Below are 21,353 nucleotides of genomic sequence, written 5' to 3'. Positions count from 1 at the left end.
GACCATTAATATGCAGCATAAACTATATTGGTTATTTCATGTCTCTAAAAGGCATCTTAATCATAAGAATTTCCTGGCTGCAGAATTCAGAGGGCTTGGTCCTGAAATTAAATGGCACGGCTGCATAGCTGAGTTATTTCTGGGGGCTTTTTGTCATTTATTGGTGAAAGTCATCGCTGGGAAAGAAAGGGAATTTCACCTGTGTTAGAATCACCTTGGAATAACTTTGTGATGCTTATAAAAAGCTGTGATTTATGCATTTAGGGAACTGAGCTACTCTTTTGGGGTTTTGGGTTTGTTTTGTTTTTTTTTGAGGACTTCAGTGGTGAAGAGACCACAACGCTTCCCCCTCACTGGCAGAACGAAACCCCCCAAACAAACGTGCCCTACCCGAATTAATGCCGAGCTGTCCCACAAAATCTTTAAAATACAGGATGACGTTTCCAGGTCAGATGTAAGAGTTTYTCTGAGTTTGGTGTGGTGGTTTAGCTCACCCTGGGAGCCCAAATTCAGGGTGATGGCAGTGTTTGGATAAGGCAGACGGAGARCCCAGCTCGGGCTGGGTGCCGCGGGAATGCTGATCTGTACAAACGAGCTGTGTCGCGTCCTGGGATTTTCCTGGAGGAGCCTTTCAAACTCCGGGTGAGATTAAATCATCACAGCTGGGGAAAAAATACCAAGAGTTGAAGAAGTACTTTATGGGAGCTGGGAAAGTGTGACGGTTTTAAGAAGCACAGTAATTAYGGCGCTCTCTAGAAATGATGCCTAAATGTGGCTCACCTGGACAGAATTGAGAGAATCCAAAGCAGTTCTGTTCATKGCAGGGCCTTCAGGTGCATTCAGGRSAGTCCCACACCCACAATGGACAATGGCTCACAGGATTTTCACCCTTTCTCACTTTTGTCCATTTGCACATCGGGGCTGRATCCTCCAATTGCAGCTGCAGCCAATGCAGTCATTSACTCCAASTTGGCTCCCCCCAATTCTCTGTTGTTTCCATCTCTTGGGGCCTGGCACAGGGAGGTGTCCTTGAGTTTGGGGCTGCAGAGGAATTKTTTTGTGTAAAAATGGGAGAGCAGGAKCTCAGCACTGTCTGTGGASTCTGGAGTTAAACACCAGAGAATCCCAGGGCTACAGAGACATGGAAATAGAGAAGGTGAAATCCTGAGGGATCAGGAATCGTGGGAAAGATGGATGAGTTGGGGATGGAGGAGTTGGGGGTGGAGGAGTTGGGGATGGAGGAGCTGGGGACAGAGGAGCTGGAGATGGATGAGTTGGGGATGGAGGAGTTGGGGATGGAGGAGTTGGGGATGGAGGAGTTGGTGGCCTCCAGCACTGCTCCTGCTGATGTCATTCTGAAAGAAAACCAAAAATATCAAAGATGTGGTGAGAACCTCACACCTGGCCAAAGGCAGGTTGAAGCGGGGCAGTGAGGGGTCCAACACTCTCTCAGCTCTGAGGAAAAATGACTCTTTGGTGCTTCTGGTGATTTKTATGTGAGGTTCAGGGCCTCAGGTCTTGTGCTGGAAGCCAGGAGCATCCTGAGCTCTGTGTCAGGAGCTGGAGGCTGATTAGATCATGGAATTCTGTCAGTAAATGGGAGTGTCTCCCATTAAGGTATGTGAGTGGGAGAGCCTAAAACTTTGTGTAAAATCCCCAAATGCCAGAATGGTTTGAGTTGGAAGGGACCTTAAAAATCATCTCACCCCACCYCTGCCATGGCAGRGACACCTCCCACTGTCYCAGGCTGCTCCCAGCCCCAATGTCCAGCCTGGCCTTGGGCACTGCCAGGGATCCAGGGGTATCCATGCGAATGTCACCAGTCCAAAGTTCAGGGAAACACCCAAGGAAGATGATCTTTGTGTGTGTTTGATCCCACTGGACMATCCCTTTCCTCAGACGGACTCTGGGGAAGCTGCTCTCCGCTCACACCGACACCAGCTGGTTCAAACCTCCTCTCAGAGGTGTCTGAGGACAACGGGGATGTTTGGTCCCCCTGGGGCTGCCAAACACCTTCCAGAAATGCATTTGGAGCAGCATTTTCATCAGAGCTCCTGCGGTTTGCCAAACCTGGCTGAGCACCAGGTGTGTGTGGCACAGCACAAGCAATCCAGGCTCGGTGCAGTTTGTGCAGCACAAACAGCCACAGACAAATTCAGGAGGAATTTCCCCATGGAAAGGGTGCTCAGGCCTTGGCAGGGGCTGCCCAGGGAGCTTTGGAGTCCCCATCCCTGGAGGTGTCCCAGGAAGGGCTGGAGGTGGCACTGAGTGCTCTGGGCTGGGGACAAGGTGGGCATCGGGCACAGCTGGSACTCCATGGGCTGGGAGGGCTTTTCCATCTCAGGGATTCTGTGTTCAGGATGTGCTGTTCAGACATTGCCCACAATTCCATCTGGGAGAAACACAGGAACCAAAAAAAGGCAAATGAAATGAAAGYTGTGAGAGGGCTGTGAATACTCGGGCAGCTGTGGAATGGGAGTTTATGGGGCCRAGAGAGAGGCAGAAGTGAAAAGGGAAGCGTGATCCCAGTCCCTGAGCATGGAAATGACGGGCAGAGTCCTGCAGGCTCTGGGGAGCTCAGGCTGACTCTCGTTCCCTTCCCCCTCCTGGGCACAGTGTGGCAGCTCAGATCCGATTTCAGGGCATTTTTCCTCTCTTAGATCTTCCCACGGGTGAGCTCCAGCCCCTCGGTGSAGGACAGCCGACACCCCCGGGGCTGAGCAGGGGAAGGAGGGTCGGGACAGGGGCTGAGCTGCCTCTGGAATCCAGCAGCCATCCTGGGAAAAGGAGGGTGGCTGAGGATGCTGCTCCAGCGGGTTACACTGCTGGCCACACATCAAAACTCCCTTTGCTCTTTGGCAAAGCCATGGTTGAGATGTGTGGAAGAAGTTTCTGGTAGCATCAAGGAATAGCTCTGACCTGGATTTTGTACTGAGCCAGCCTGAGGATCACAATCCCCTTCCCAGACCAGGCTGTGCTGTGGTTGAAGGGGCAAAGGCAGCTTAAAGCCCAAAACTCACAAAACCTTGCAAGAAAGGTGGAATTAAATTGGGCTGAAAACCATTTTAAGCACAATTGAGTAACATAAATAGTGCGAGTGGGGAGCAGGAGCGAGCCCAGGTGAGACACGGACAATAAACAAGGTAGGACTGCTCTCAGCAGATATTTACAGAGCATGAAGGAGGTAATTTGTTTGGGCTGCTGAGAGGAAATCCAGGTGGGTGAAGGAGAACGAGGTTTGGTTTGGCTCCCAGCRTGGATTTCCAAACTGTGGAGTGCAGCAGACTGTGGAGAAGCCTGGCATGGGGAATGTTAGGAACTCCAAGGCTTGAGCCAGGTTAAAACTGAGGAGGCAAAAATCACCTGGAATTATCTGGAGAGAAACACCCGTGGAAGAGGTGGGCAAGAACTGAGGTGTCTGCTCACAAATTGGAATAATCAGATATTGATGCCTAAATRTTGCTACCTAAAACAAGCTAGACAAAATTCAGAGAATTCAAAGCAGTTCTGTTTGTGGCAGGGCCTTCAGGGCCATTCAGGGCAGTCCTACACACACAATGGACAATGGCTCACGGGTTTTTCACCCTTTCTCACTTTTGTCCATTTGCACATCGGGGCTGAATCCTCCAATTGCAGCTGCAGCCAATGCAGTCATTCACTCCAAGTTGGCTCCCCCCAATTCTCTGTTGTTTCCATCTCTTGGGGCCTGGCACAGGGAGGTGTCCTTGAGTTTGGGGCTGCAGAGAAACTGTTTTGTGTAAAAATGGGAGAGCAGGAGCTCAGCACCATCTGTGGAGTCTGGAGTTAAACACTAAAGTATCACAGGGGTACATGGAAATAGAGAAGCTGAAATCCGGAGGCATCAGGTGCAGCCCTGGGGTCAGAAGCTCTTGGGCCGGGCTCTCAACTCGAATAAATCCTCCACGCACTGCAGTGAAGTGAAGGGATATTCACCCATTATCCCAACATGGATTTGGCTGAAGGGAGCTTTGGGGACAGAGTTGAGAGCTGTCCCCCATCCTATGAGGGCAGTTTGCTGGCTGCCAATTGTATTGATGGTTTAGGATTTCAGCTTCTCCATTTCCATGTCTCTGTAACCCTGGGATTCTTTAGTGTTTAACTCCAGACTCTACAGACAGTGCTGAGCTCCTGCTCTCCCATTTTTACACAAAACAATTCCTCTGCAGCCCCAAACTCAAGGACACCTCCCTGTGCCGGGCCCCAAGAGATGGAAACAGCAGAGAATTGGGGGGAGCCAACTTGGAGTCAATGACTGCATTGGCTGCAGCTGCAATTGGAGGATTCAGCCCCAAGGTGCAAATGGACAAAAGTGAGAAAGGGTGAAAATCCCGTGAGCCATTGTCCATTGTGGGTGCAGCCCCTGGGTGGGCTGCGGCTGCCCTGAATGGCCCTGAAGGCCCTGCCATGAACAGAACTGCTTTGGATTGTCTCACTTTTTTCCAGCCTCTGCTTTAAGTAAGTTTTTAGGATTTGAGGCATTCCACCATCCCCCGGCACCCAGGGTGACAAACACCCTGATTTATCCCTCAATCTTCCCACGACCCACCAGGCAGAGGAATTTGGGAATCCCTCAGGGCTCAGAGCTCCCCTGAGCTCTGCATCACCACAGCCCCAACTCCTCCCGTAGATGTTTGTGCCCCCTTCCCCCTCTCAGCTCTCAGGAGAGTTTGATAAAAGCCCAGCCCACGCACAGCTTTCCCTGGCTCCAGATCACATTCCACCACTGGATATGGCCGTTCCCAGTAGGAGATTTCAGGGAGACTTTCTGATGTTGGCTTGGCTGATTCTGCAAGGAAAAGGGTCCTGCTACACAAAAAAAAAATGATATTTTGCTTCTCACATCTAGGTTTGTTTTGCACATATATTTGTGAGCAAAGCTCTTTTGATTGTATCTGTTGTTTAAAATAAAATATGGCTGAATGGGTCACAGGACAGTGGATGGGACTTGTGGGAACGACATAATTCCTCCAGTTGGCAGTCACCCACTGCCCGTATTTGGGACTATATTACAAATTTCAAAATTTTTTCAAATTAAATTTTCAAAATTACCAAACTGGAATTTGTTTGCACTCTAATCCGCAAACTCTTACCTTGTTTTTTTTTCCCTTGTGTACCGACTTATAAAAAAACACGACGTGAAATCTAAGCAATGGCTTCAAGGTCTCACTGTAAAATATCAGTGCTTCTGATGAATTTAGTCTCAGCTGGAGCTCTTCTTGTGGAGAAGAAAAGTCAAAATCATCCCAAAATGTCACCCAGTGTTTGGGGTTTGGCCAGTGGAACCAACTACCTGATTTTCATAGCACTGGGGATTTCAGAGCACATCACCTTGTCCCATCAGCCACTGAATTTCTTGTCAAGTTTTGTACCCTGGAAATTAAATTTGGCACCTGGGATTTGCCCAACGCTCCCCAGGAGTTTTGGGAATTATTCCTTTCCCCAATTACCACTCATTACTCCAGACCAAATGAGAGATGGGCTCTAAATTTTAAAAAAAAAATTGATTTATCCTGTTTCTATACAGGATTTCACAGTGTTTGCGTGCTTGCAGACAGATCCAAATTCAGATTATCCAGACAGGCTCTGATAACTCTTCCAAAGCCACAATCAACATCCAAGAAAAGAGCCATTTTTTGGGGTGTGTTGACTCCTCCAGCAATGTCCCACAGGCAAACAAACACTCCCTGGATCCAGGAAACCAATTCCAGTCACTTTCTGAAAAGAAATGAAGGTTTCTGGTGTGTATTTTAATCCTATAAATAAGGAGGAGAATTAAATAACCCCATTGCATGCAGAATATGCTTTATAAATGAGGTTGTAATAAATTATAATATCCTCCTCTGTGCCACACCATGGTGGATGTTTATTATCATTCAAAATTAAAAACCTGGACTACTTTTAGCAAAAAAAATGAGCTCATTTGAGCTGCAAGAGCTTTTGTTCACGTGCCAGCCAAAGAGCTGAATGAATAAATCCCTTTCTCTGAACATTTTATAACCCATCATTTTATAACCACACCCAGAGAATTTTGCTCTTTCACTCTTTTTTTTTTTCCCCACCACTGATTTTAGGGGAGGATGCACTGAGACTGAATTAGAAATGTGACAAATGATGCACCCAGGCACCCCAAAAAGCAGCTGCCTGCCCTTGAGGGGGCTGGCAATTCATCCCAAATGTGATATAAAAATCTCCCTAAATGTACCTTCCTCAGCCACTGGTTTCCCGTGGGACTGAGGGGACAAAACTCTAAAATTTGGGGAGTAATGGAACCAAAATGTGGAGCTGATCCTGTTTTYTTTGTTGCCTTTCAGTTTTTTTGGGGGGTTTACTGACTTTTCTGTAGATTCCGGGTGAAGATGGAACTTCCAGTTTGCTCCTCTACAGAAATCCCCAAATAACACACCAGGAAAAGCTGCGTAATTCCATGATGGAAACAAAATCCTGGTGTGCACTGAGGAGTATTTCAAAGAGAGAAAATCTCAAATCCAGCAGACATGATGTGTGACATGCCCCCAGCAGGAACAAGGCATGAAAGGAAGGGCAGCACCCAGAGCCAAGACAATCCCAAAAACCTTCCCTGGCTCCTGTGAGGAAATTTGAGAGAATAACGAGGTGGTTCAAGGCTGGTTACAATTCCATGGAGCACCCAGGGAAGGTCCTGGAAGCTCCAGGGAATCCAGGAGGGGCTGAGGCTCCTCGTGCACATCTGGCACATCTGGCAGGGCAGCAGCTGCACTGCCCTGATCCCTGTCAGGGAGGGGTGGGAGGAGCTGCAGGATCAGCCTTGGTGCCTTTCAGACTTTTATTGATTTCCCATTCTCCTCTTTCAAAAAGTAAAAAGAGGGGGATGAAGGGAAGAATTTTGCTTTGAGCCAGGAGGGCCTCGCTTCCCCTGGGATCTGCCCACCCTCGCCCACATCCAAGCAGGGAGTTCTCCTTACCAGCCAGGCTTTTTTTTTTTTTTTTTTTCCCTGAAAATTTTGGAGTAGGAGTGATTGAGCAGGGAGAGGGCCTGGGAAGCTGAAACAGCAGAATTTACAAAGCCAGGGGGTGGAACCTCACTCACCTGTCTGGTGAACCTGGGCACGCCTTAAAGCCCTGCTCCTTAAACTTTAATTAATCAAGCTATGTGCGATTAATCAAACAAAATTAATTTAAAAATTAAAATGATTTNGAGGTGTCCTTGAGTTTGGGGCTGCAGAGAAACTGTTTTGTGTAAAAATGGGAGAGCAGGAGCTCAGCACCATCTGTGGAGTCTGGAGTTAAACACTAAAGTATCACAGGGGTACATGGAAATAGAGAAGCTGAAATCCGGAGGCATCAGGTGCAGCCCTGGGGTCAGAAGCTCTTGGGCCGGGCTCTCAACTCGAATAAATCCTCCACGCACTGCAGTGAAGTGAAGGGATATTCACCAATTATCCCAACATGGATTTGGCTGAAGGGAGCTTGGGGGACAGAGTTGAGAGCTGTCCCCCATCCTATGAGGGCAGTTTGCTGGCTGCCAATTGTATTGATGGTTTAGGATTTCAGCTTCTCCATTTCCATGTCTCTGTAACCCTGGGATTTTTTAGCGTTTAACTCCAGAGTCCACAGACAGTGCTGAGCTCCTGCTCTCCCATTTTTACACAAAACAATTCCTCTGCAGCCCCAAACTCAAGGACACCTCCCTGTGCCAGGCCCCAAGAGATGGAAACAACAGAGAATTGGGGGAAGCCAACTTGGAGTGAATGACTGCATTGGCTGCAGCTGCAATTGGAGGATTCAGCCCCGAGGTGCAAATGGACAAAAGTGAGAAAGGGTGAAAAACCCGTGAGCCATTGTCCATTGTGGGTGCAGCCCCTGGGTGGGCTGGGGCTGCCCTGAATGGCCCTGAAGGCCCTGCCATGAACAGAACTGCTTTGGATTGTCTCAATTTTTTCCAGCCTCTGCTTTAAGTAAGTTTTTAGGATTTGAGGCATTCCACCATCCCCCGGCACCCAGGGTGACAAACACCCTGATTTATCCCTCAATCTTCCCACGACCCACCAGGCAGAGGAATTTGGGAATCCCTCAGGGCTCAGAGCTCCCCTGAGCTCTGCATCACCACAGCCCCAACTCCTCCCGTAGATGTTTGTGCCCCCTTCCCCCTCTCAGCTCTCAGGAGAGTTTGATAAAAGCCCAGCCCACGCACAGCTTTCCCTGGCTCCAGATCACATTCCACCACTGGATATGGCCGTTCCCAGTAGGAGATTTCAGGGAGACTTTCTGATGTTGGCTTGGCTGATTCTGCAAGGAAAAGGGTCCTGCTACACAAAAAAAAAATGATATTTTGCTTCTCACATCTAGGTTTGTTTTGCACATATATTTGTGAGCAAAGCTCTTTTGATTGTATCTGTTGTTTAAAATAAAATATGGCTGAATGGGTCACAGGACAGTGGATGGGACTTGTGGGAACGACATAATTCCTCCAGTTGGCAGTCACCCACTGCCCGTATTTGGGACTATATTACAAATTTCAAAATTTTTTCAAATTAAATTTTCAAAATTACCAAACTGGAATTTGTTTGCACTCTAATCCGCAAACTCTTACCTTGTTTTTTTTTCCCTTGTGTACCGACTTATAAAAAAACACGACGTGAAATCTAAGCAATGGCTTCAAGGTCTCACTGTAAAATATCAGTGCTTCTGATGAATTTAGTCTCAGCTGGAGCTCTTCTTGTGGAGAAGAAAAGTCAAAATCATCCCAAAATGTCACCCAGTGTTTGGGGTTTGGCCAGTGGAACCAACTACCTGATTTTCATAGCACTGGGGATTTCAGAGCACATCACCTTGTCCCATCAGCCACTGAATTTCTTGTCAAGTTTTGTACCCTGGAAATTAAATTTGGCACCTGGGATTTGCCCAACGCTCCCCAGGAGTTTTGGGAATTATTCCTTTCCCCAATTACCACTCATTACTCCAGACCAAATGAGAGATGGGCTCTAAATTTTAAAAAAAAAATTGATTTATCCTGTTTCTATACAGGATTTCACAGTGTTTGCGTGCTTGCAGACAGATCCAAATTCAGATTATCCAGACAGGCTCTGATAACTCTTCCAAAGCCACAATCAACATCCAAGAAAAGAGCCATTTTTTGGGGTGTGTTGACTCCTCCAGCAATGTCCCACAGGCAAACAAACACTCCCTGGATCCAGGAAACCAATTCCAGTCACTTTCTGAAAAGAAATGAAGGTTTCTGGTGTGTATTTTAATCCTATAAATAAGGAGGAGAATTAAATAACCCCATTGCATGCAGAATATGCTTTATAAATGAGGTTGTAATAAATTATAATATCCTCCTCTGTGCCACACCATGGTGGATGTTTATTATCATTCAAAATTAAAAACCTGGACTACTTTTAGCAAAAAAAATGAGCTCATTTGAGCTGCAAGAGCTTTTGTTCACGTGCCAGCCAAAGAGCTGAATGAATAAATCCCTTTCTCTGAACATTTTATAAYCCATCATTTTATAACCACACCCAGAGAATTTTGCTCTTTCACTCTTTTTTTTTTTCCCCACCACTGATTTTAGGGGAGGATGCACTGAGACTGAATTAGAAATGTGACAAATGATGCACCCAGGCACCCCAAAAAGCAGCTGCCTGCCCTTGAGGGGGCTGGCAATTCATCCCAAATGTGATATAAAAATCTCCCTAAATGTACCTTCCTCAGCCACTGGTTTCCCGTGGGACTGAGGGGACAAAACTCTAAAATTTGGGGAGTAATGGAACCAAAATGTGGAGCTGATCCTGTTTTYTTTGTTGCCTTTCAGTTTTTTTGGGGGGTTTACTGACTTTTCTGTAGATTCCGGGTGAAGATGGAACTTCCAGTTTGCTCCTCTACAGAAATCCCCAAATAACACACCAGGAAAAGCTGCGTAATTCCATGATGGAAACAAAATCCTGGTGTGCACTGAGGAGTATTTCAAAGAGAGAAAATCTCAAATCCAGCAGACATGATGTGTGACATGCCCCCAGCAGGAACAAGGCATGAAAGGAAGGGCAGCACCCAGAGCCAAGACAATCCCAAAAACCTTCCCTGGCTCCTGTGAGGAAATTTGAGAGAATAACGAGGTGGTTCAAGGCTGGTTACAATTCCATGGAGCACCCAGGGAAGGTCCTGGAAGCTCCAGGGAATCCAGGAGGGGCTGAGGCTCCTCGTGCACATCTGGCACATCTGGCAGGGCAGCAGCTGCACTGCCCTGATCCCTGTCAGGGAGGGGTGGGAGGAGCTGCAGGATCAGCCTTGGTGCCTTTCAGACTTTTATTGATTTCCCATTCTCCTCTTTCAAAAAGTAAAAAGAGGGGGATGAAGGGAAGAATTTTGCTTTGAGCCAGGAGGGCCTCGCTTCCCCTGGGATCTGCCCACCCTCGCCCACATCCAAGCAGGGAGTTCTCCTTACCAGCCAGGCTTTTTTTTTTTTTTTTTTTCCCTGAAAATTTTGGAGTAGGAGTGATTGAGCAGGGAGAGGGCCTGGGAAGCTGAAACAGCAGAATTTACAAAGCCAGGGGGTGGAACCTCACTCACCTGTCTGGTGAACCTGGGCACGCCTTAAAGCCCTGCTCCTTAAACTTTAATTAATCAARCTRTGTGCGATYAATCAAAYAAAATTAATTTAAAAATTAAAATGATTTTTTGCATACTTAAAGGCTCGGTCCTGCAGCTGGTAAGAAGAGCATCATATCATCCCATCCCATCCCATCCCATCCCATCCCATCCCATCCCATCCCATCCCATCCCATCCCATCCCATCCCATCCCATCATCACTTTGCACTCCCGATGCAAATTTCCAGAATTTCTGATGGAATTGGTGCTGAAGGTAAAATTTAAGCTGGGAAAGGTGCACGGAGAAATAGGGAAATTACTGGGTTAGAATTTTTTGGCARAACCTCCTGCAGCTCAGGGAAGGGGCATAGCAGCACAAGAGGAATGGCTCAGAGATCTGGAAAAGGGGCTTGGAAAGAGCAGGGACTGAAAGGAAAGGCTGCCTGGGGCAGGGAGGCAGTAAAATGAGAAACAATGAAAGAGACAGCAGTGAAATGTGCATCTGTTGTTTAATCCCGGGTAAATACCCAGCTTAGCKACGTCGGATTCTGCTGTTTGCTCGGAGCTTACCCTGGAGCCGGGGCTCCCGAGGCAGCTGGGATGGAGCCCATGGATCCTCCTCAAGGATTTATCCTGGCTATGGCTGCTCCTGTGCAGCAATTTGTAGGGAATACTCCCCTTTCCAGTCCTTGTGCTCACAAAAATGAAGCCGGCATGACCTGGCAGGGCAAGTGAATTCAAGAGTTTCATAAATTGTCACATCATTTTGCAGTCACTCAGTGCTCATGTGGGCTGGAAGGTCATGAAGGATAAACATGGATGTTGTCTCTTTTTTAAATTGATTTTTATCCCAGATGCCATTTTATTTTCACACAAAAGCTTGCTCTGGTTGATAGAATCCCAGGATTGTTGAGGTTGGAAAAGAATTCCAGGATTGTGGAGTCCCAGCTGTGCCYGATGCCCACCTTGTCCYCAGCCCAGAGCACTCAGTGCCACCTCCAGCCCTTCCTGGGACACCTCCAGGGATGGGGACTCCAAAGCTCCCTGGGCAGCCCCTGCCAAGGCCTGAGCACCCTTTCCATGGGCAAATTCCTCCTGGTGCCCACCCTGAGCCTCCCCTGGCCCAGCCTGAGGCCGTTCTCTCTCCTCCTGTCCCTGGGACAAAAGGGTGACCCCMAGTGAGAAAGCAAAATTCGCTCCATTTCTGAAGAAACACCAACAAACACAACCCATGCAGAAAAGAAAATTTCTCTGATCTGATTTTTGATTTAATATTTGCCTGGCTCAGCCCACAAGAAACATCTGAGCTGCTGCTCCCTGACCCCGCTGAGTGCTCCTCACCTGAGCCAGGGGAAGCTGAGCTGTAACTGGAGACATTCCCAGGAGGCTGCTGATGTTCCTGGAGATCAACGAGCTGAGTTCCTGCTGCTTTCACCACTTGCCAGTGGAAGGGTCGCTGAGCACCGGGGGCAGCTGGAAGAGCTGAGGAAGGCACATGGAAAACATGACGTCGAGCAAGYGGGGCTAATTAACTCTGGCTGCAAAAATTAGAAAGCTTTTAATRGCTGATGGCTAAAAATAGCACCTTAATGACCTCTAAAAATAGCTGCTGCCCAGCCCCAGAGCATTCTGACCTCCATCGAATGGGGGTCTGTTTCCCGGGGCTGGCGGTGTCCGTCACATTTTCCTTCGGGATCCTGTTCTCCCCGGGATCAGCTGCGAAGCCTCGTGCCTGACCTTAGGGACCTCTCTGCAAASGGACAGGGTGACCTGGAGCTGTCCTCTCTGTGGTGGGCACTGGGTGGAATTGGGCAGGATAATCTGGGTCGTGCACATCTGCAGAGAGGGGAAAACAGTGAGGGAGTGGGAGATCCCCAGACTGGGCCAAACCAGGTATGTGAGAGGTGGTGCTCTTGGATTAATGGACCTAAACCCCATTTCCAGCTCTTGTGTGATGTCCTGAGGTCCCCCATGGTCCTGCTGTCCYCCAAAAATGTGTCTAGATCCCTCTGATCCTGGAGGAGCATTCCCAGAATAATTTTTCTGAGATGTGCAGCATACTTAGATCCAGATGCACCTCACAGGAAGCAAATAGCAAAATAAAAAAGGAAAAAACTGCTCAGTTTTCCTTAATATAGGAACCAAACCCAAATAACATGGAAGGAAAACAAACACTGAGGAGTTTTTCTGGTTGGAACAGAAATAAAATATCTCCAGTAGTGCTGGAGGTAACAGTTTKCTCCTTTGTGCTGTGCTCAGCCCTAACTCATGGTCTGTCATGATATTCTGTGATAACTCAGAGAAATCTGCATCCTGACCTCCCCTGGGATGATTTCTGATATAAACCCCTCTGTGATTGTCACGGTATGCAAACGAGGCAGATTCCACACAAACCCAGGTGTTTTTGTTATGGGTTACAGGAAGGATGTCTGAAAGGCAGTGGCAGCAGCAGGAAAAACCTTTCCCAAAGCCAGGAACACTAAAAGAAAGCCAGACTTGGGTTTCTCTTCCCTTCCAGCCAGCAAATCCAACATCCCATTGCTCCCCATGCCATGTCACACTCCAGGTAAAACAGACGTGTAGGAGCACAAGACCCTCAGCCTGTGATGCTGTTCTGCCCAGGCCATAAAATTCCTGTGCTTTTCAAATTTTCCCTTTATTCTCACAACATCCAAGACAGATTCTGGACTGTTTAGGGAAGAGATGCCCCATCCTACAAGAAAGATAGAGAGAGACTTWTAAAATGGATGGAGGGACAGGACAGAGGGGAATGGTTTCACACTGRTGGAGGGCAGCGTTAGRTGGGATATTGGGAAGGAATTGCTCCCTGGGAGGGTGGGGACAGTCTGGGATGGAATTCCCAGAGAAGCTGTGGCTGCCCCTGGATCCCTGGCAGTGCCCAAGGCCAGGCTGGACATTGGGGCTGGGAGCAGCCTGGGACAGTGGAAGGTGACCCTGCCCAGGATCTTTGAGGTCCCTTCTTCGAAGGATCTTTGAGGTCCCTTCCAACCCAAACCATTCCATAATTCCATGACCTTGCTGCCAGGCAAAGCTCAGTGAACGCCCCACAAAGGAGACCAACCCTGGTGCTGAGGTCACTCCAAGCACTCCAGACTGGCTGGAGATAACTCTGAGATAAGGGAAATGTGGGGCAGCTTTCACTTTGCTCTCTTCTGCTGTCCTGATGGCATCATTCCTTGATTCAGATGGTTTTCCTCCCTTTTTCTGCTCRGGCCAGGCCCTGTAAACATTTTCACTTTCTCCTCTGAGCAGGAACTGGGGGCTTGGCAGAACCGGAGCTTAAATTTTCTTCCCGTTTCTGAATTCCGGGCTGGATTCTGATGCAGGGGTTATTTTATACATTAAAATATCCGGTTTCTGCCCACACACATGATGCATGATGTGGAACAGACCTGGCATTGGAAAAGGCCTCTTCACCTGGGATTTTTACGGAAGGAAGAACTGCCATTCCTTGTTTTTCACCTTGGATTTATACACCACCAWACTGTGAAGGTGCTGCCCCTTGGAAGCTCTGGGATATCCACCTGATTCCACCCTTCACCAACACCCTAAAATCACAGCCTGAAACTCCACAGTCCCAACAAAATTACTCCCCTTTGAGCTGCTTTATTAAAAATGCAACCCCAAGAAATACTGGCCAGTCAAGAAAGTGACTTTAATCCAATATTTGTCATCTTCTTACACAGGTTTTAAATCACCCTCTTTGCTCCCCACTTCGAGCAAATACGCCCTTATTGTTTTCCTAGTCCTGCCATGACCTTCTGGGAACGTTTCCATCGTGTCAAGTTCCCTACTTTATAAATCTCCTCCATTCCAAGTGTTAACACTGCCTAATTCTCCGCTTTAGAGAGGAGAAAACTGTGTTTGTTTTTTTGAAGAGCCTGCTGGGAAGAGGAATATTTGCATTTAAAATATTTTTTTTCCCATTTCATAAATTGTCCTGAGTTTTCTCCCCAGCGAGCAGCGCCAGGCTGTTTATGTAAGGGAAGAGGGAAGCTTGCTTTGCCATTACTTCCACAAAAATACGATTAACGGTGATAACTATGCTAATTATTGCCCTCGCCGCTCTCAGAATGCACCTCACTGGCTGCAGAGGCAGTGATTTGAGGTAATAATTAACTCCTTTTTCCCTCATTACCTTTTATTAGGAGAGCGGGAGGTGTCGGAGTAAAGCGGCTGCGTCTCTCCCGGCGTTTTCCGAGGSGACCCCGAGCGGAGGCGCTTCGTTGGGACAACTCGGGCAGGACGGACATCCCCATGGCCAGCTGGGCTGTGGAGCTGCTGGCCTTCTCCCTGGGCCTGCTGGGCTTCCTGGGGACGGTGATCGCCACCATCCTGCCGCACTGGTGGCGCTCGGCGCACGTGGGCGCCAACATCTTGACGGCCGTCACCTACGTGCGGGGGCTGTGGATGGAGTGCGCCTGGCACAGCACCGGCGTCTACCARTGCCACGGCTACCGCTCCCAGCTGGCGCTGCCCCCCGACCTGCGCGCTGCCCGGGCCATGATGGTCATCTCCTGCCTGCTGGCCGTGCCCGCGGCCGGCGCGGCCGTCGTGGGGATGAGGTGCACGCTGTGCGCCCAGRGCAGCCCGGCCAAGGCCACCGCGGCCACCTGCGGCGGGGCCGGGTTCATCGTGGCCGGGCTGCTCTGCTTGGCRCCCATCTCCTGGAGCACCAACGACGTCGTGGTGGAGTTCTACAACCCCACGCTGCCCTCGGGGATGAAGTACGAGATCGGCCAGGCTCTGTACCTGGGTTTTGCCTCCTCGGCGCTGTCCATGCTGGGTGGGGCTCTGCTGTGCGCCACGCCGTACCTCGGGGATGGGCCACAGTTCCAGCCACATCCCGGGCTCGGACCACTGAGCACCTCCGCACCACCGAGCGCCTACAAGGGAAACGACGCTCCTTCCCTGGGAAACCAGGCTCCTTCCCTGGGAAACCACATTCCTTCCCTGGGAAACCAGGCTCCTTCCCTTGGAAACCACGCTCCTTCCCTGGGAAACCATGCTCCTTCCCTGGGAAACCACGCTCCTTCTCTGGGAAACCATGATCCTTCCCTGGGAAACCAGGTTCCTTCCCTGGGAAACCAGGCTCCTTCCCTGGGAAACCAGTTTCCTTCCCTCGGAAACCAGGCTCATTCCCTGGGAAACCAGGCTCTTTCCCTGGGAAACCAGGCTCCTTTCCTCGGAAACCACACTCCTTCCCTGACCTCCGCATCCCACAGCGGCTACAGACTGAGCGACTACGTGTGAGTGGCCCAGGATGGGGCACGGCCACGGGAATTCTGTGATAGGTAACTCCGAATTGATGGCAAGGTTTGCCATTGCATTGTTTATTCCTTCCCTTTCTTCCCAGAGAAGGAGGAAAGGATGAGGGTGCAGAACTGCCGGCAGCAAAACTTGGATGTTCCTGTCCAACGCCAAGCAAGGGTTCACAGGAAAGTGATTCAAGAGGTATTTTATTAAAAATTACGGTTCTATTTGGAATTGTGCCCTGCGAAGCAGAACTGGTCACATCCCTTTGTTTCTTCCCCCAAAAAAAGGCATCGTTTTCCCTAAAACCTGAAATTCTTGAGGATACAGTGATTTCCAGCACTGACTGCCTGCTTGGTTCCTCGTGTCCATAATTCATGGATGTTTCATTGTGACAAGGTATTAATTTTGCTCTGACTTAACTTTTTTGGTTTGTTTTGTTACAGTCCCTTGAAATGCRGATTTCAAAGGCACTGTGACAGATGTATTTGACAGCCTGCTACAGCCAATATTTGAAGTTATGTTACAATGTTTTGACCTGACCAAAATAAAATTTCAGCGCATTTTTGAAACACAGCACAAGGGAAAYGAACCCTCTCAGTGGCTCAGAATCGGGTTTTTTTTACAAATGTCAGGAATAGAACGGAACTGGACATTTGATATTAAACATAGAAAAAATTAAAAATAAAAAGTTCTCAGAATTTGTCACAGAATGGGCATTTAGCTCTGGAGGGGATTTTGCATTCTGCACCATCTACGTGTTACAGAGAGTGGAAAAACAGTTTCTAGAATCCTGTTCCCAAATCCCGTGTAAAGAAATGTGCTCATTTCCTAGGATGAATSCCGATATTTTGCACCTGAAGGTGCATTAGGGTTAGCAGGGATATTTCCTGCTCCTCCAGTGATTTTTTGGGAATTTCCATTTGGGACATAAGGCCCCCTCTGTGCCAGCACTCATGGACTGTGACCGCTGCTTGTCAGGAATTTCAAATCCAGACATTTCCTTCTGAAATCCTCACAAAATGCCATAATTCCACGATGTATTCAAACTATCAAAAATCAAAATAATGAGCAAAGAAGMYCAGACTWCTYCATTTCATGTTMCAGGTTGGACATTGSGGCTGGGAGCACTCTTGSGACAGTGGAAGATGTCCCTGCCCATGGCAGGGGTGGCACTGGATGGGCTTTGACGTCATTTCCAACCAGACTATTCCATGATTCTAGAATCCCACGAACACACAGACCAGGCTGCTCCCAGCCCCAATGTCCAGCCTGGCCTTGGGCACTCAAAGGGATCCAGGGGCAGCCACAGCTTCTCTGGGCACCCTGTGCCAGGGCCTGCCCACCCTCCCAGGGAACAATTCCTGCCCAATATCCCATCTGGCCCTGCCCTCTGGCACTGGGAAGCCATTCCCTGGCTCCTGTCCCTGCAGCCCTTGCAAATTGTCTCTCTCCATGGTTCCTGTGGGCTCCTTCAGGCCCTGCAAGGCCACAATGAGCTCAGCCCAAAGCTTCTCCTGTCCAGGCTGAACAATCCCAGCTCTCCCAGCCTTTCCTCCCAGCACAGCTGCTCCATCCCTCTGACCATCCTGCTGCCTCCTCTGGGYTCTCTCCAGCAGCTCCACGTCCTTCCTGTGCTGGGCCCCAGGGCTGGAGGCAGATGGAAGGTGTCTCTGCCCAGGGCAGGGGTGGCACTSGATRAYCTTTAAGGTCCCTTCCCACCCCAAATTCTGTGATCATTKACCCTGYAAACTCCYCAGTGACAGACCCTGAGGTGCAAGGAATGGACACAAACTGCATCAAGGCTTCTCAGAGAAGATGGAGACAACCCGTCCAAAGACTGGTGTGGTTTTCTGRGATACCTTTCCAGCCCAGCAGAGGTGGTCAGTTCTGTGAGCTTTTCYTGCCCAGTGATTCCATATCAGCCTGACCCAGGCCTTTGGACAGCCATGAATGCTGCAGGCAGTTCCAAGTGGTCAGCGGGGGCTGTGTTTGCTCCATCCTGATAAATCCATTCCCCTGCCAAGGGTCGGTGTGCTGGGAACACTCCCGCTCTTACAGCAGCAATTCCCAGCCAGGCAGGAGCTGTGACCGCAGTGAGAACAGTTCAGAAAGTGCTGGCAAAAACACCTGGAAGTGTTTGGATGTCAATAACAAGGGAAATGGTTTCTTTCTCGGAACTGAGAACCAGTGGATCTTGTTCCATAAAGCTGACCTTTCATTCTTTTGTTCTATCACTCTTTTTTTCACTCTTTTCGTTCTTTTTTTCTTTACTGTCATGCTTTCTGTTTCTTTCTTTCTTTCTTTCTTTCTTTCTTTCTTTCTTTCTTTCTTTCTTTCTTTCTTTCTTTCTTTCTTTCTTTCTTTCTTTCTTTCTCTTGCTTTCTTTCCTTTCTCTCTCTTTTTTCTTTCTTTCTTTCCCTCTCTCTCTCTTTCTCTCTTTCTTAATTTCTCTTTCTCTCTTTTTCTCTCTCTTTCCCTCTTTCTTTCCCTCTCTCTCTCCCTCTCTCTCTCTTTCTCTTTTTTTCATTAAAAGCCATTATCCATTCCTTTCATGCCTTGCTTTGCTGTGCAACAGGAGACAGATGCTTTCTTTCCCTATTTCCCTATTTCTCGTCTCTTCCTTTCCCTATTTCTTTCTTTCTCTCTTCCTTTCCCTCTCTCTCTTTTTTTTTTCCTTCTTCGGCCTATTATAAGCCATTATCCATTCCTTTCATGCCTCGCTTTGCTGTGCAACATGAAAGAGATGTCCAGCCCATGGCATGGGAAGACTTTTTTAAACCCTCTACTGCATTTTCCATAAACTCAAAYATCCAAAAGGCCCTAAAATCTCTCTGTGTAGAAGAAAGGCAGGACAGACCCAACCTCCCTCCTTTTTTCTGGGGGAAAAGGTGGCTAATTTTATTTTCTGCTTTAAGCAGGAGGAAAAGACATTAATGTCATTAGCTCACACCTCGAAGATGTTTGGTAAGCAAACTGCTGGCAAGTGGAGTGAATGAAAAGAGTGAATCAATGCAGAGGTTTGATCTGCTGAGAGCACATGGACAGGCTCCATATGGGTGTGGGGATCTATCAAATGCTGSAATTGTGGCTCCACTGACTCCAGCGAGGTCAGGATTTCACCCATAAGCTCATTATYGTCATCAATACTCCCCAATCTATTAGAGAGCTTTTAACTGAGAGGCCTCCAGAGCCACGAGAATCAAAGTCATGGTGGCTGTGCCCTCTAAGAGGGGTGGGATGGCAAGGAGAGGCTTTTGTTGGCCATTTCACAAAGTGGTTGGTATCGACAGAGCAGCTGACACCCGTGGGGTGTGCGAGGGAGCTCTCCCTTCCTCCAAAGTCAAGGACAAGTGATTTTCTTTGTAAAATATCATAAACACTGGTATTGATCTTGGGGGTGCTCTTGAATCCACACAGGTTCGGGCTGTCAGTGCTGTTCCCATCCCTGGCAATTCCAGCCCAATTAGGCTGCCTTGCTAATGAACCTGAGCTGCTTTTCATGGCTCTCTGTGTGAGAAAAGGCCACTCTGGCAGGRCAATCCACCCTTCCACCCTGCCCTGAGCTGCCTCGTTGTTTTATTTGGTCACATTTTATCATTCCATGGAAACATGGGAGAGAAAAAGTCAAGAMATATTAATAAACTTTGAAAAACAGAGTCARGATTAAATCACTTGGGAGTRGCTGTGGCTGCCCCTGGATCCCTGGCAGTGTCCAAGGCCAGGTTGGATGAGCTGGGAGCAGCCTGGGACAGCGGGAGGTGTCCCTGCCATGGCWGGGGATSGATGATCTGGGAGGTCTTTTCCAGCCTGGATGGTTCCATGATTCTCTGAAATCCTCTGGAAAGGTCAGATAAAGCAACCCCAGATTTGGGTTACATCACAGATGTAAAGTTGGATCATGTTAAGGCCCCCCACTCTCAAAAGGAAGTTTAGGAGGAAAAATCTARAAGTTGGGACAGTTTATAAAATACTTTCCTCTCAGGGCACTCTGTCAGCTCAGGGAATCAGCTCTGCAGTTGTTGATGTTTTCTGGAGTTTTGTGGAATCGCCATCTGCTTCCTCTGCAGCAAGGARAAACCTTCAGGTGAGCTGCCAGCAGGAGAAAAGTGGAGCAAGTAAAAGCCATTTCCATGCCCAGAAAAATCCAAGAGCTCCTTTAGTGACCTGAACACGTAACAAACACGGCTCTGTGGGATCCAAATACCCACGGAACTCCCAGCACCGGGAGCCGGTGCATGTCACAGCAGAAATGTCCCTCACCCAGCCCTGGGGTGCAGCTCTTTGCATTCCCAACTCATCCAGCCTTTGGAATGTGGATCCAGGCACATCCCCTTGTTTGGGATCTTACAGAGGTGGTGCTGATCCCATGTCCAAGAACAGGAACACGCAGCACAGCCTCTGGCCCCTCAACACTGGTGGTGGCACCTCGGGGTCCTCCCCCTTAAACTCCTCCTCTCCCAGAATCCCAAAGCCCTCTGGACTCTTCCAGCTGCAGTTTGGCACCTCCTGGCAGAAGTTACACGGCAGACACGAGCAAAGTGACCCCTAAAACCAGAAATGGGCTGTGGAGATGACCTCAGGAATGTCTCGTTGCTTCCAAAGCCCAAAGAGGAGAAAGGTGATGTTTAGAGGCGCTCCCACTCCATGGACACAACACCTTMCCTTCCTCTCGAGGTTTTACAGTCCCTGGGCAGCAGCTCCAGCTTTCCCTCAGTGGAAGCAGAGCTGTGGGAGCTCCTGTGGCCCATCCTGCTGCCAGATCTGCTTCTCTTCCCCAGCCCCAGCCAGAGCTTCCTCTGCTCTGTCTGCAGCACATTCTGAACAGGTTTGGCCAACTTTGTTGTGTTCTTTGTTTTCTCCTTTCTTTTCTCCATCACATTTCTTTTCTCCATCACAGGCCTGCTCATGGCCCCAATGAATTTTAAGGTCCCTTCCAACCCAAATCGTTCTGTGATTCTGTGATTTAATCCCAGAGCACACTCAGGATTGTTATCCCTCCTTTTTTACAATGAGTAACCAGTGAAGAGCAGAGCTCAGTGATTGCTGCCACCTTCACTGTGGGGGTTTTCAAGAGTGTCCACTCTCCTCAGCACCAAGCAGTGACCCCCAGATCCTCGTGGGCTGGGAGATGCTGAACCCCCTCRTCCCCCAAATCAGCCTGAGATGATGGGGCTGATTGGGAACAGCAGGGACCAAACATGGAGCCTCTGAGCTGGTCCCAAAGCGCTTCCTGGGGTGGGATACTTGGGGAGAATTGCCTCAAAGCTCACACCCAGGGCTCCTGGGCAGCTCAGCTCAGCACYCTGAGGCTCCTTCCTGAGTACAGGAGTCACAAAATCCCAGAATCCCTGAGGATGGAAAAACCCTCCCAGCCCATGGAGTGCCATCTGTGCCCAATGCCCACCTTGTCCCCAGCCCAGAGCACTCAGTGCCACCTCCAGCCCTTCCTGGGACACCTCCAGGGATGGGGACTCCAAAGCTCCCTGGGCAG

The 21,353-nt window shown here is 49.0% G+C and overlaps 1 protein-coding gene across 1 annotated transcript; it reads left to right on the top strand.

Moving 5' to 3' along the window:
- The first annotated feature begins 14,863 nt into the window (after positions 1–14,863).
- On the top strand, positions 14,864–15,859 carry CLDN14 (claudin 14). Its single transcript, XM_057377237.1, has 2 exons — positions 14,864–15,509; positions 15,804–15,859. The coding sequence occupies exons 1-2, from the start codon at positions 14,864–14,866 to the stop codon at positions 15,857–15,859; spliced, it is 702 nt and encodes a 233-aa protein (XP_057233220.1).
- The last annotated feature ends 5,494 nt before the right edge of the window (positions 15,860–21,353 follow it).

The sequence above is a fragment of the Malurus melanocephalus genome, unplaced genomic scaffold (genome assembly GCF_030028575.1).
Source record: "Malurus melanocephalus ecotype Western Australia unplaced genomic scaffold, MMel_1.1 scaffold_307, whole genome shotgun sequence".
NCBI classification, from domain to species: domain Eukaryota; kingdom Metazoa; phylum Chordata; class Aves; order Passeriformes; family Maluridae; genus Malurus; species Malurus melanocephalus.
Note: the sequence above shows the minus strand (reverse complement) of the source record. Positions and strands in the feature narration are given on the sequence as shown.